This window comes from Phalaenopsis equestris, unplaced genomic scaffold (assembly GCF_001263595.1).
Source record: "Phalaenopsis equestris unplaced genomic scaffold, ASM126359v1 Scaffold000354, whole genome shotgun sequence".
In the NCBI taxonomy this organism is placed as follows: domain Eukaryota; kingdom Viridiplantae; phylum Streptophyta; class Magnoliopsida; order Asparagales; family Orchidaceae; genus Phalaenopsis; species Phalaenopsis equestris.
Genome location: NW_018164796.1, coordinates 1 through 15,829, shown reverse-complemented (window position 1 = coordinate 15,829; position 15,829 = coordinate 1). Strand labels below are relative to the sequence as shown.

General features: G+C 35.4%; 1 protein-coding gene across 1 annotated transcript; it reads right to left on the bottom strand.

Annotated features, from left to right (window-relative positions):
• Window positions 1-579: 579 nt before the first annotated feature.
• LOC110026172 (probable ubiquitin-conjugating enzyme E2 23) lies at window positions 580-15,826 on the bottom strand (the record flags this gene model as incomplete). Its single annotated transcript, XM_020727023.1, is given in 6 exon segments — window positions 580-1,141; window positions 3,912-4,223; window positions 9,685-9,824; window positions 9,917-9,951; window positions 9,953-9,984; window positions 15,479-15,826. Coding segments are annotated over 6 exon segments (1,119 nt in total), but the record flags the coding sequence as incomplete, so codon positions are not given.
• Window positions 15,827-15,829: the final 3 nt, after the last annotated feature.

Genomic DNA, 15,829 nt, shown 5'->3' with positions numbered 1-15,829 from the left:
TTCCTGTCAAGACGCTCAATTCAACTGTAAACTCGTCAAATTCAATATCCATTTGACCTTCCAAATGTGTTCGAGAAACTTCTAAAAATAATTTAATGGCTTAATTTAAGCTTAATTTAACTCAAATTTGATCAATTTTGACATCATTTGGTCCATCTCCTCGTGTCAATCAGTTTGGCTATAAGTTTATTAAAATTAAATCTCTAATAGACTCTTCATCAAACTTTGAACATTTCTTACCCAAGAGATTGCTTCGAGATCCGTGTCATCCTTCAAAATTCATGTCGAATAGAAATTTGTTGGTGTATCATTAATGTTTTTTAAATAAGCTAACTGACAAGCTAACAAGTTAAATTCACGCTAGCTCAAATTTAACTTGTCAGTTTATTGAGCTCAACTCACGAGCCACTTATCAAACCAAGCTTGAGTTAGCATAACTCAGCCAAAGGGCATATACGTTGAGCTAAAAAATGCCCTGAATAAGAGATCAAACGTGCATTTCAGCCTATGAAAGCAAAATACTCGCATTAATACAATCAATAATCCCCAACACATAATTACAAAATTCAATTTTCAGCCTATGAAAGCATAATACTCGCATTAATACAATCAATAATCCCCAACACCTGTACCAAGTTCTCATATTCATTTTCTCTTTGATTAAGAGGAATTTATCCAAGCAGCCTACAGTTACAATTCCCCCAAACAATACCAGAAGCCAAAAGAAAAGGAGAGGAAAGGAACAAAGAATAATACAATAAAAATAAAATAAAATAAAAAACCTTAAGAATGCAGGGCTTGTATAATTAAAACCCTTCATTTTTATACTTGAATAACATTTCTGGAGCACCAAAAAATTATAACTTTCGATTGATTTTCTTTAGTGGCATCAAGGCCTGATTAGGTGTTCAAATTGGTGGATATTGACTCCAATTTCTGCTAATGAGGCAATCAATCTTGGCAGGATTTTGGCTAACATTAACTTGAAGCCAACAGAACAGGACTGTTCCGTACTCTTTTGGGTCATGCAGGCGTCCTTAGTAAGAGTCCCGATTAAACAACCGGCCATGTAGGCCTCGCATGCTTTGAGGATGTAATAGCCACGCCTTTGGAAGTGGTCCTTCACAAAAGCTTCAAAATGCTGCAGAATAATTGAAAGAAAGATCAGGAAATATTTGTGGTTGTTAAAACTAGAAGAGATTTGGACCAGAATGCTATGGTTTAAATTTGGTTAAAATTAATGTTTGGGGGTATTCACTGACATACCATGCAATTCCAATGTATTTACATAACCATATCTAAATTTTGCTTTTTATATTAATATTAATGGAGACTTTCATATCACATCAAAAATAACACTACTTTAACTTATGAAAAGTGGAATGCACCTTTTCATACAAAAATAAAATGGCATACAACAACACCAACAAAAGCCTTTATCCCAGTAAATCAGGTCGGCTACACGTATCCTTTCTCTTCATTGTGTCCAATTGAGTGTCATATTTTTCATTTAAATCTAATAAATTAATATCATTTTTTATGTAATATGACCAAATCATTTTAGGTCTACCTCTACCCTTCTCAACATCTGTCGAATCTTAAACATCTACTCTCCTGACCGAATCATTTAATGATCAACGTTTAATGTGACCAAGCCATCTAAAACGACTCTCTCTAATCTTGTATGCCACTAGAGCTACACAAACCCTTTCACGGATACATTCATTTTGCATTTTGTCTCTAAAACGTCAAGCCACCCATCCACCAAAGCATGCTCAACTTAGCAATACTTAACTTAGTTTTATGCTTCTCTTTTAAGGGCCAATATTATGCGCCATAAAGCATTGCAGGTCTCAACACCATCTTATTAAATTTTCCTTCAAGTCTAAGTGGTGTTTTTATATCACACAATAGGCCTGATGCATTCCTCCATTTCAACCATCCAACTTGAAATCAATTAATAACATCCCCATCTATAGCACCATCACTTTAATCAATAGACCACAGATATCTAAAACATTCATACAGTTTAATGATTTGATCACCTATTGTTTTATTTTGCTATTAGATCTACTACTATTAAAATTACATTCTATGTATTCGGTTTCAGATCTACTCAAACGAAGACCTTTAAACTCTAATGGAGACTTCTATAAAAAAAAATAGTGTATATGTAAAAATTGAAGTTTAGAAGTTAGATATGTAAATCCACAGGAATTGAGTGGTATGTTGTAATTTTTTAGGCATTAGATTTGCTTTAAGATGAGTGTATATAGTTGATCAATTAACTCTTATTTTGCATTAATCTTAAAGCAAATTCAACAGTTCTGAAATGCACCGTGATTAACTTTAGGCCAGATTTGTCCTAAATTTAAGTAAAACAATATTAAATATTTTACCAGGAGCATCTTCAACAAATTTGAACAACAATCAATAAATCTTTTGTAATTTTTAAAGGGAAAATTTATCATGTTTTTACATATCTAACACCTAAATTTTGATATTTATGCTTTTAGCGTGTTGGTTTTATAATCCTGTGCATGAAAAGGTGTATTTCACTTCTCAAGAGTTAGTAATAACAGTATTTTTGATGTGATTCAAAAGATTTCAGTGGCATGCATGTAAATATCAAAGTTTAGCTTTTAGACCTGCAAATATATAAGAATTATGTGGTATGTATGCAAATGCCCAATATTAAAATAAGAAGGAAATTTGGGTCAACATATCTTAATCCAAACTTGGTCACTATAAATTTTCTACTCATCTAATCAATCAACCATTACATTGCACTAATCTCAAAACAAAATATATCGGAACCAAATTGTGTCTAGTTTATCTTAAAATTAGATAAAAGAATAGAGGATATTTTACCATGAAACATTAATAAAAAACTTGAACAGATAACAATAATTTTTTGCCATCATTATAAATAAAAGAAAATTTGTATTCGAATATCCACATCCAAATTAGATAAATATTAAATTTTTAGTTATTAAAATTGATTTAATATGAGTATAATACATGGTTAATCAATTAGCTCTAGTATTATACCCATCTCAAAGTAAGTCCAACAGCTTTAAAACTCATCCTGAAATCTTGGTTAGTTTTACCGTACCTTTATGTTAAAAGAACATCAGATATCTTATCATGTAACATTGTTAAAAATTTGGAAGATTTACATACATACCACTTAATTCCTATGTAATTGCATATCTAATGCCTACACTATACTTTTTACAAATATGCCAAATTATCTATATATGAAAAGGTGTACTTCACTTTTTTAGAGGTTAAAATAATGGTATTTTTTATGTGATATGAATGAAAGATTTGGGTGGTATTAATGTAAAAAATAAAAGTTTAGGTGTTAGATATGTCAATACATGGGAATTAGGTGGTATGTATGTAAATGCCCCTAAAAATTTTGGCAAACAATATAAGAAAGCTTTATAATCATTAAAATAAGAAGAAAATTCATGATATTATGAAAAAATTTGGATCAGGATAAATTTTCTAGCCATTGCAACTGCTTTGAGACGAGTGTAATGTATGAATAATCAATCAACTCTTATATAGAACTCATATCAAAGTACATCCGATGAGTATAAAACTCATTTTGAAACAATCTAAATTGAGTTCATCTTAAAGGAAATCTTACATACATACCACTCAATTCATATGTATTTACATATCTAACACCATACATACTACTTTACCTATGCATGAAAAAGATGTATTTTACTTTCTAAAAGCTAAAATTGTGGTTTTTTTTATGTGATATGAAAGATATGTGTGGTATAGATGTAAAAAAGCAAGCTTTAGATGTTAGATTTGTTAATGCATATGAATTAGGCGGTATATACGTCAATGCCCGTTCGTAAAACTAGGTAAAAGAATATTTGATAACTTACCTTGGGGGGGCGGCGCATGAGATACAACATTGATTTCAAATTCAGAAGGTATGTGTTCTCATTGTAGGGTATGGAATTCTTCTCTCCTTCTATGGTTCCAACTTGTCTTTCGTACCCAGCTTCGTTGAAGTAAGGTTTGGAATTAAGAACCAGGCCTTGTAGAGAAACTAAAACCTGAAGAATGCTCGAGGAAGATGGGTCCCACACTTCATTTCCTCTGCCAGTCCACGTGTTCAGAAGGCTTAGGCAGACCTTCCCGTCCACATAGAGATTGGGGTTTATCCGCAAACCACCAGAATGATAGTACGCTAGCTGGAAATATGTAGACAAATCATAAGCACTAATAGGGTTCAAATCTAGAAACTGGGGCTGCGAGAACAACAATTATATTCATAGCACTTAGTGCTCATGTATTTACAAATCTAACATCTAAAATTTAATTTTTACATATATGTCACCTTACCTATGCATGAAAAGGTGTGTTTCACTGCTTAGAAGTTAAAAAAGTGGTATTTTTTATGTGATCTGAAAGATTTGGGTGGCATATGTTGTGAGATAAATAAAACGATCGACGACGAAGCGAAAAATAGAACGAGAAAAATTTACAGAGAGACACAAAAATTTACGTAGTTCGGCAGATTGTCTATGTCCACGGAGTTGCAGAGGATTTTATTACTTTTAGGATTCACATCTTCATCGATCACGTCGACTTACAAGAAAACGTCTCTCACGTTCTCTCTCTCTCTCTCTCTCTCTCTCTCTCTCAAGAAGCAAATCCTGCGATTCCCTGGAGTTTTAACTGCTTCTTCACCCTTAAGCAAGCACATGCGATGAAGACCTTGGAGAGCCAAACATGAGATTTGTCCTTTTATTTCTTCTTCTCCGAAGCCTTAGAGAACCGCCTCTTGGAAAAGGCTTATACGGCTGCAAGCACACACCTCTTCAAATCCAACTTATTTTCTGCACCTTTTAATGGTGGCGGGACCCACCTTATTCTTAAAGTGAATAGGCGGCAATGGATAGAAGAGGCGGGAATGATTCTAAATAGAGAATTTAAAAAAGAGCATCAAATAAAGGGGCAATTAAAATATCAACATTTGCATATAAAGAGGAAATTGTCAATTGAAAGTGAACCGGGCACCACTAATTTTCAATAAATCTCCTACTTGGAAACCGGTACACAGGCAGTATCATCCACTGGTTGTGTCATCATTTTCTTCAAAAGTGATATCATCCACCTCTGCAACTCAAAATCATTGTCTTCAAGCTAACAGACCAATTGAAGCTACGCATAACTTCAGTTTCTCAAGAATAACACTCTTAGTCAATATATCAGCGTCAACATAATCTTGTACCTCCAAGCTCTTTCATGGGTTACTCATGTTTCTGCTTACAACTCCCACTACATATGCAATATACTGTCTCTGTTGAAAGTATTTTTCAACAAGTCTAATATTGTACCTCCAACTGTGATTAAGCGCAGTCTTCACTCGTTACGCCCACTTATTGTGCAATACTTTCTTCCCTAATGGAAGTTCTATCAGCTCCCAAGTCTGATTCCCTGACAGGAAACTCATCTCCTTCTTCTTGGTTAACTCCCACTTACTTGAATTTTCATTTTGTAAGGTTTCTTCATAACTCTAGGGTTCTCCACCATCTGTCAGCAGAATGTAGTTCAAAGTTGGTAACGCTATGGAGAACTAGTTCTTTCCAACCTACGAAATGCAGCTGTAGGGGTAGACTGCTCTGAAACTGACTGTTGAACAATAGGAATAGATGCACTGGACCCAATCTCCTCGTCACTTGCATTTATGTCCTACACTATGACCTCTGGTAAATCATCAAACATTACCAATTCAGATTCCCGCAATTTTGTTTCAAAAATTGTACTGGTATTGTCGTTATACATAATCTTCTTATTGATAATCACGTTCATGTTCCTTATGATCTTCTGATTTTGATCATCTCAGAAATGATATCTAAATGTCTCGTCTTCATATCCAATGAAATAACACTTCTTTAACTTAGCCTCAAGTTTACTTCGAGCATCAGGATTAATTAGAACACAAGAAAAGCAACCAAAAATTTTAAGGTGAGAAAAATTGACCGCTTTCTCACTTCAGACCTCCTCAGGCAATTAACAATGTGGTGGAACAGATATCCCCCTGTTGATCAAATAAACTGCAGTGCTGACCGCTTCTGCCCAGAAAGTAGGTGATAGTCCGTCATGCAATTTCATGCTTCTAGTCCGCTCATTGATGGTCCTGTTCATGCGCTCTAAATATCATTTTGTTGTGGTGCCACTGGAATGGTTTTCTCCATTTTTATGTCCAAAGTTGCACAATATTCTTTGAACCCATCATCAATGTACTCACCATCATTATCATACCTCAGACATTTTAGCTTTAAGTCAGTCTCTATCTCAATCACGGCCTTTCAAGTCTTGAACACATTAAATATATCAAATTTATACTTCAAGAAATAAATCAATATCTTTCTGTTATGATCATCAATGAATGTAACATGTAACAAGAGCCTCCAAGAGATGTCACTGGGGAAAGTCCTCACACATCTGTGTGCACTAGATTCAATTTTCCTGCCTTTAGCGTCTTGTCACATTTCAAAAAATCGATTTTCTTATGTTTCTCCATAATGCAACTCTCACACATACTTAGATCAACTAACTTTAATTCTGGTAGCTTGCTTCTGGACTGAAGTTTTTTCATACCCCTCTGACTCATGTAGTCAAGTCTGTAATGCCACAACTCTATTGTGCTCTCTGCAATGGTAGTATCAACACTGTTAATTAAACCAATAGTCATATCTAGCGTACATGTTTTCTTACCTTGAGCCAATACTGATGCTCCTTTAGTAACCTTCTAGATGTTATCTGAGAATACTTTTGAATGTCCACACTTATCAAGCTGCCTAACAAAAATGAGGTTTTTCTTCAGTTCAGAAATGTGTCTGACCTTTTGCAAAATCTACTTGTTCTTATTTGGAAGTGCAATGTCAATGTCAATGTCACACGTTCCTACTACATTCAAAACTTCTCTATCAGCAGATATACTTTCTCAAAGTCACCTGCAACATAAATTCACATCAATTCCCGATGAAAAGTTGAATGGAAAAAAGCACCTGAATCTAGTATTCAGTTATCAACAGAACTATAAACTGTCAGCAGTTGTGTATCATTTGCTTCTTACCATATTTGTGCTATCATTTTATGTCTTCTTGGGATTTATACAATTCCTCTTTGTGTGATCAGTTTTGTCACAATTCTAACAAGCTACTTGTTTAGCGGACACTGACTTGCTCATATCTCTGTGTTTTGATTTTGATCTTCCTCTATTTGAATGCTTGTTCAGTATTCTTCGAGAATCAACATTCAGTTTCGAACTCAAAACTGAAAATTTTCCAGAGTCTTTCTTGCGCACCTTCTCAGCCAAAATCAAATCACAAATATCATATTTCAATTTAGATTTACCTGCAGAGTTGCTAATTGTCATGTTCATAGCTTCCCAACTATTTAGCAATGAAGCCAACAATATCAGTACATGTATCTCATCATCAAATTCAATTTCCACAGACGATAATTGATTTATGATAGTGTTGAAATCATGTAGGTATTGTACAATAGACGTACCTTCTGTCATCTTCAAATTTAATAATTTTTTCATCAGATATATCTTATTCTTCGTCGATGACTTTTTAAACATATTTGACAGGGCTGTCATGAGATCTGCAGTAGTCATTTCATTGACGACATTGTATGCAACGGACATCTACAGAGTTAATCGAATAACCCCTAGAACTTGTTAATCCAACAAATTTCATTCAACCTCCTCCATATTTTCTGGTATTTTCCCCAATAACGGAATATGAAGTTTCTTCTCATAGAGGTAGTTCTCTATCTGCATCCTCCAGTAACCAAAATTTGTACCATCAAATTTTTTGATCCTTAAAACCTTCACTTCATCTCCTGTCATAAACTTTTCTCAGATCTGAACCAAAGCTCTGATACCACATGTTGTGCGATAAATAAAACAATCGACAACGAAGCGAAAAATAGAATGAGAAAAATTCACAGAGGCACACAGATTTACGTGGTTCGGCACATTGGCTACGTCCACGGAATTGCATAGGATTTTATTACTTTGAAGATTTACACCGTCATCGATCGTGTCGACTTACAAGAAAAAGTCTCTCACTCTCTCTCTCTCTTTTACCCTCTCTCTACTGAAAGCCACAGTAGAAAGAAAAGAAAAAATGGAAGAAGCAAATCCTGCATTTCCCTCGAGTTTCAGCTGCTTCTTCACCTGTAAGCAAGCACATGCGATGAAGACCTTGGAGAGCCAAACTTGTCATCTTACTAGTGATAGCCTTTTGGTGATATGGTGTTGGTGGTGGTGGTAGTTTTGTGATTTTTTTCAGTTATATTTTCGAGTTCTGGTATTTTAAATAACAATTTATCTTTTCTCTGGCAAATATTTATATTTCTTGGTTCATTTCATGCTAGTATCGTCAAAGTTAAGACAAAAGAAATCAGTTCGTTTGCATGTGGGATAAAACTGTCAAAGTAATATCGTGTGATCTGTTTTAAAGAGATGAAATTGGAAAATAGGCCAACAACCTATTTTAAAAAGGAGGATTGACAAAATATTATAAAAAAATTCAAAGAAGCACATGAAGTGAACACGATAGGAGGCAATTGAAAAACAAGTGAGATCAATTAAAAAAATCAGGAAATTTTGGAAAGAGTTAAAGCGAGGATCCATGAGCTTGCGTTGGGATCCGATGAAACGAACAGTTGATGCTTCAGAAGAATGATGGGCTAAGAAATTGGAAGTGAGAATTTAGAAATTTTCAAGTCATTTTATCATTTATTTATTTATTATTTATTATTTTTTTTTTTTGCAATTACATCAACATATTAATCATTCATTATTTTGTAAGTTGTGTCAAATGCAAAAAATTCAAATTCAGTGGCAATGACCCTGAGCTAGAAGAAAAGTTGGATCGTATGTTTGGTGGAGTTATGACCGCGGGTGATTATGCATGAGCACCTAGTGAGAGATGGTTTCTTGGCATAGCTGAGCACGTGGATGCCGAGCAAACATCTGACACCAATGAAAGCCAAAGCCCGAATTGCCTACGTCCCCAGAATTGCAGAAGATTTTATTACTTTGAGGATTTACACCGTCATCGACCACGTTGACTTACAAGAAAAAGTCTCTCACTTTCTCTCTCTCTCTTTTACTCTCTCTCTACTGAAAGCCATAGTAGAAAGAAAAGAAAAAAACGGAAGAAGCAAATCTTGGGTTTCCCTCGAGTTTCGGCTGCTTCTTCACCCATAAGCAAGCACATGCGATGAAGACCTCGGAGAGCCAAACATGCAATTTGTCCTTTTATTTCTTCTTCTGCAGAGCCTTGGAGAACCGCCTCTTGGAAGAGGCTTATACGGTTGCTAGCACACCCCCTCTTCAAATCCAACTTCTTATGCACACCTTCCTTATTCTCAAAGTGAAGAGGCGGAAATGGATAAAAGAGGCGGCAAGGGAATTAAATAGAGGATTTAATAAAGGGCATCAAATAAAGGGGCAAATAAAATATCAAAAACTGCCATATAGAGAGGAAATTGTCAATTGAAAGTGGACCGGGCTCCATTAATTTTCAACAGCATAAATATAAAAAGTAAAATTTAGGTGTTAGATATATAATGGTATCTATGTAAATGCCCCGATGTCCAATTTCGTCCAATAGGAAAACCTACCGGAGGAACTTGAGGGTACTCAGGTGGAAGATGAAAATCGAAAAAGAAAAGGCCGTCTTGGTAAGGAGTTCCAGAAGCTCCTACTATCACAGCTCTTAACAAATCCATTCGATCCTCATAAGCTCTCACATAAATAGCATCTGCATCCATCCAGAAGCATAAAATTTTAAGTTGCAAATTAGAATTCACAAAACCAAACTTTATAGGTACCGATGGTCTTGGACCAAGCTACCTGGCAAGTTCTTCTCAAGGATGCTCCATTCCTGCAATCTTTTTGACTCATTTCCTTTCTCCACTACCCTGCATCTCATAGATATTAGCAATCAATTATGAGAAAAGAGAAAAAAAACATAAAGCGAAAAAAAAATCCAAAATCTGCCTATAGAAAATGAGGATTTCGACGTTTAAATGTGATATCATTACCATCCTCAGTATCGACAAAGCAAAGGAGAAGAGATTGAAATGGATTGATCACGTGGAAACGAAACAATGTGAAGCAAGTTAGGCCCCATTTAGCGCAGTTGTTTAACTGTGGCGCGTTTTGAAACCGCCAAAACCGGCATTTGGAAAGTGCGGCACGGTAGAGCTTTTTAAACCCCACCAGCAAACGCGTGCCGCGGGTATAACCCTGCGGTTCGTACTTGCTTCGTTTTTTTTCCATTCCCAACCCCCGCGTCTTTGCCCTAGCTCCTTTGCATCTCACCCTAGCTCCTTCCCGTCTCACCCTCTCTCGATGATTTGCCTATCTCACCTCTCTGACGCCTCTCTGGAGTCTTTGCCCGAAGGTCGTTACCTCACTCCCGTATGTGTCGTAAGAAGTGATAACCCCTCTTTCCCACGGTATCTTCTATCATTTTTCTTTGAAATTTGAGGTTGATTTCAAATGTGACTTTCTCTATGAAAATTGTGGATTTACCGTGAAAATTGATATTCGAGTAGCAAAAAAATGAGGTTTTGGATTTTGGTATTCTCTGCTATTTTTTGTGCGGTTTGTGATCTTTGCTTTACTCGGTTTATAGTTTGCACTTTCATTCTTCATTCTAGGATATTTACATAACCTAACATTCAGAGCATTCGCAATTTTGGTCTGGCTTTGCTCTGTTTCAACTATTCTTTTTCGAAATGAATAGTGGTTAGAATTTTATCAAACATTTTGATATTTGAGGGAGACCTGGCCCAGAGAGACTTGGATTGAGATTTTATGATGAATTCTATTTTGAGCTAAAGCTAGATTTGTTAATAGCAATGTTTTGGGTGTTGCGTATTTTGTAGTGGTGATTTTATGGTGAATCCTCTCTTTGCAGTGAGAATTTGAGAAAAAAATGTCAGATAATTTGAAAAAAATTACAGTGAGAATTTTGATATTTGAATATGGATTGGTATTTTATGGTGGTGGTGATGGTGGTGATGGTGGTGGTGGTGGTGGTGGTGTGGGTGGTGTTTTTTTGGTGATATGGTGGTGGTGATGTTAGTGGTTGTGGGGTTGGTGAAATGGTGGTGGGGGTGGTGGTGGCGGCTTTTTGGTGAAATGGTGTTTGTGGTGAAGTTGGTGGTAGTGGTGTTGGTGGTTTGTTGGTTTTGATTTTTTTAGTGACATGGTGGTGGTGGTGGTGTTGGTGTTATTGTTATTGGTGGTGGTGGTGGTGGTGGTTTTTTTATGACATGATGGTGGCATTGGTGGTGGTTTTTTTATGACATGGTGGTGGTGGTGTTGGTTTGGCGGCGGTGATGTTAGTGGTGGTTTTTTGATGACATGATGGTGATGGCGTTGATGGGTTGGTGCTGGTTTTTTGGTAGGTTGGTGGTGTTAGTGTTGGTGGTGTTAGTGGTGATACTGGTGATAGCCTTTTGGTTATATGGTGGTGGTGGTAGTTTTGTGATTTTTTTTTTTTCAGTTATATTTTCGAGTTGTGGCATTTTAAATAACAATTTATCTTTTCTGGCAAATATTTATGTTTCTTCGTTCATTTCATGCTAGTATCGTCAAGGTTAAGACAAAAGAAATCAGTTCGTATGTCATGTGGGATAAAGTTGTCAAAGTAATATCGTGTGATTTGTTTTAAAGAGATGAAATTGGAAAATAAGCCAACAACCTATTTTAACAAGGAGGATTGAAAAAATATTATAAAAAAATTCAAAGAAACACATGAAGGGAACGTGATAGGATGCAATTGAAAAACAAGTGAGATCAATTAAAAAAACCATGAAATTTTGGAAAGAGTTTAAGCGGGGATCCATGAGCTTGGGTTGGGATCCGATAAGGCGAACAATTGATGATTCAGAAAAATGGTGGGTTGAGAAATTGGAAGTGAGAATTTAGAAATTGTCAAGTCATTTTATCATTTATTTATTTATTATTATTTTTTTTATTTTTTTGCAATTACATCAACATATTAATCATTCATTATTTTGTAAGTAGTGTCAAATGCAAAAAATTCAAATTCAGTGGCAATGACCATGAGCTGAAAGAAAAGTTGGATCGTATGTTTGGTGGAGTTGTGACCACGGGTGATCATGCATGAGCACCTAGTGAGAGATGGTTTCTTGGCATAGCTGAGCACGTGGATGCCGAGCAAACATCTGACACCAATGAAGGCCCTAGCCCAAACCTCAATGAAATTGAATCCATAAGTCAATCAAAGCATCCTAGGGTTGAGAAAACAAATGTAGTTTTCATTAAAAGCCAAATTTCACAATTAGTTGATTCCTGCACTAATGACCCTAACACATCACAAACAACTTCTATTTAACAATTCATACGAATTCTTGAAGCAACTCCAGAAATTTATGATGACATACCGTTGTATTTATTCTCAATAAAGTTAGTTGAACACCCGACTTAGAGAGAATTCGTTATGTCGATGACCACTGACCGTGGGGTCCATTACTTGTGTTATTTTCATGACAAGCAAGTTGTTTGATGCTTGATGTTTTTTTTTTGGATGTTTCATGTTTGATTATCATGGGGACCGTATTTGTGCTACATTCGATGTTATTTATGTGGTTAGAGTTCTTTATCATTGTTTGTTGTTTAATGCATGTTATAGCTAATTCAATGTTATTTATATGTGGTAATTACATAGAAAATGAATAACATGGACAGGAAAATAAGCAGAAGAAGAATTATAGTTGTGTTATGCTTCATGTATGAGTATTATAACTCATATAATGCTCGCTCTCTCTGCATTACATCCACATACATAGGTGATAAGTGGGTCAGGGAGTTGCTCGCAGGAAATCTGACAAGATTTAACAATGTGTTTCGTCTGACATAATCCGTATTCATCGACATTTTAGAATAACTACACATGAATCATGGACTTCATGGCTCATTCAGGATGAGTTTCAGAGAGATGTTAGATATAACACATTACATCTTATCAGAAAATGAATCTATGGAGTCATAGAGCAATTCTAACACTCATCAGAAACAATCATTAAATATTTTACATTTGGGTTGAATGCTCTGATTAACTTATCATCACAAATTACCAAACCTAAAGACCCCGCATTCTAAAGGACACCCATAGAGATTTCACAGGGCTAACGGTATATGTCATATTTTAAGGTGAATGCATGTGCTCATAATTTCTTGAATTTACTTGAACACAGTAATTCAAACACCTTTGATAAATGCTTTAGGATTGCATTGAAGTGATTAATGGAATGCATATCGATGCGCGAGTGTCAAACAATGAAAAGATCGTATACATCGGTCGATGCAGTTCACGTACAAAGAATATAATGGTTGTATGTGATTTTAACATGTGCTCACACGACAATCGCAAATTCAAATTTTCCACGCGAACTTAGAAATACAACTTTTCAAAACCACCTCCAGATTTGCTTGAATGTGAATAAATAAAATGATACCTTTACTGCAATACTAATGATTATAACTAGTTTAGAAAATATTATCTCATTGATATCGGATATCATTTACAAATAAAGATTTCTCAAAATATTTCCTGATTTTAAAAGAGCTAACAACATTGTTCGGGGTAGAAAAGAGATTTTTAATAAGAGACATTCATCATTACGTGGTGTTATCAAAAAAATATTTGAAGTTTAGTAAAAAAAGAATTATTATGCAAGATATGCCCACATTTCCATTTAGCAAAAAAGTTCAAATTGTGGTCGTTACAATTACTTCACAAGTACAATCGACGACATCCTTCACGCAGTGACATTGACTTCAATAGAGCATATGAAGATCATTCACATGTTCCTTCTGTAGCATATGAATATCGCCTAGGGCAATTAATATCACAGACTAAAGTGATTTGTCAAAGACTTGTGCCCAGGTTGGGGAAAATGTTGGGGAGATGGAGTTGCGAGAGCAAATTTATTTTTGGTTTGGAGGTCCATGACAAGATATTTGACTTTCTGGGTTCTTCCGGATGAACTACATATTGTTGTGGATTCTTCACACGTATGAAATTACTATCAAGGCAACTAAGTACCCTTCCTTCTTCAGTCATATGCCCATTGGGTTTCTTCAAGATGGTCTTTGTGTTGATAATTACGGCACATATGAGCTCGGTATTACGTTGTTTAAAAACAATCAATAACCCTTTTTTTTTTAAGATCTATTGTCTTTTTATATGACAAATTATTTATTGACTTATACTTTCAGCTCAGAAACCTCACAAGTTTCAAAAACATTAATTGAATATTTATATTATTCTTCTTTACTAATGGTACATCTAAGAGTCTGAGTTTTATGATTTTAAACCTTCAGAAAAGATGAGCTTCATGACTTCTGGTGCCCCCAGAGCATTGAACTGCTACTGTGAACTGCAGTGTTCTCTGCTTACTTCGTGACAGCAACATAGCTATAGACGACAATTTTACAAGTGTTCATGGAATAAAACAGAAAACTGTGACTTTTCAGATGAGCGGTTCAGTTCGATGATTCTACCACTGATGGTGATCAGGCGTAGAGAGTTTCGTTGGAGGTATTACATTGTGACATGAATCAACTGCATTTTAAAAATAATATTATGATGATAATAATTGTTATTTTAATAGTTTTTTTATTGTCTTATTATTCAATGCTTGGTGATATATCAATTTTTATTTTGTAATATTCAAATTTGATATTTGTTTTCATGTATGAAATGTGCAAGCAGGATTGATTCTGTTATAAACAACATTATACAAGAGAGGCGAAAATGTCATTTATTCATAAACAGTTGCAACACAGCTACTGCAAAACTGCACTGAACAAACATACAGCTTCTGTGCAACAACTTTTGCGCAACAGCTTACCCGCACAGTTGCTACGCAATAGTTTTTTAATAAGCCACAATTGTCCCAAACAGACCCTTAGTGTCAGTAACTTTTGGTGATATGTTTTGATCTAAGAGAAGTGTCAAAATAGTCCCCTGACACTTGGCAAGGGGTCATTTGAGTTTAGAGTCTATAAAGCGCCAAATTAGTCTCCGGGCTTTTTAATTTCAGCCCTAATTGAAAGAATCCAGGGACAAATTTGGCATTTTTATAAACTCTAGGACTAATATGGCACCATGTAAACAGTAAGAAGTCTATTTTGACACTATTCATCTCGATTGTGTGGCTATAAGTGAAATAAGCATGCCAAGCTTCATCTCGTTAGATATTATTCATAATTATTTAATTAGAACTGAATCCAAATGTAACTTGCATTAGCAGAAATAATGGTAAAGAGAAATTCACGCTCCAATAGTCAAAGTAAAGAAAATGATGATGGTAAACATGTAGTATTGTTATTGCTAAGTGAAAATGGAGTAGCAGAGAGGAAAAACTACATTACCTGCCCAATACTGCTTGAAAAATAATTATCTGCTGGATTATCGCTAATGTCAAAATGTTTGAAGCTCTGTATTCCACCCTCTGAGTCTGCTCTTGCACTGGCAGAATCTGATTTTGGGCTTTCAATTACCCTTTCAACATCTCCTGTACTGGCAGAAGCCTGAAAATCTGCATCATTTGTTGTTCTATCAACTGTAACCTCAGGCATATGCTGAGTTTCTGAATCACTGAAGCTATTTTCATCTGAATTTGATAAATCAAAATTTCGTTTATTCCGGGAAAACAATCCAGTCGCCAATCTGGTGACGAAGTTGATTGCAGCAAGAGGCACTGAAAGAGGCCCAGCTTTTCC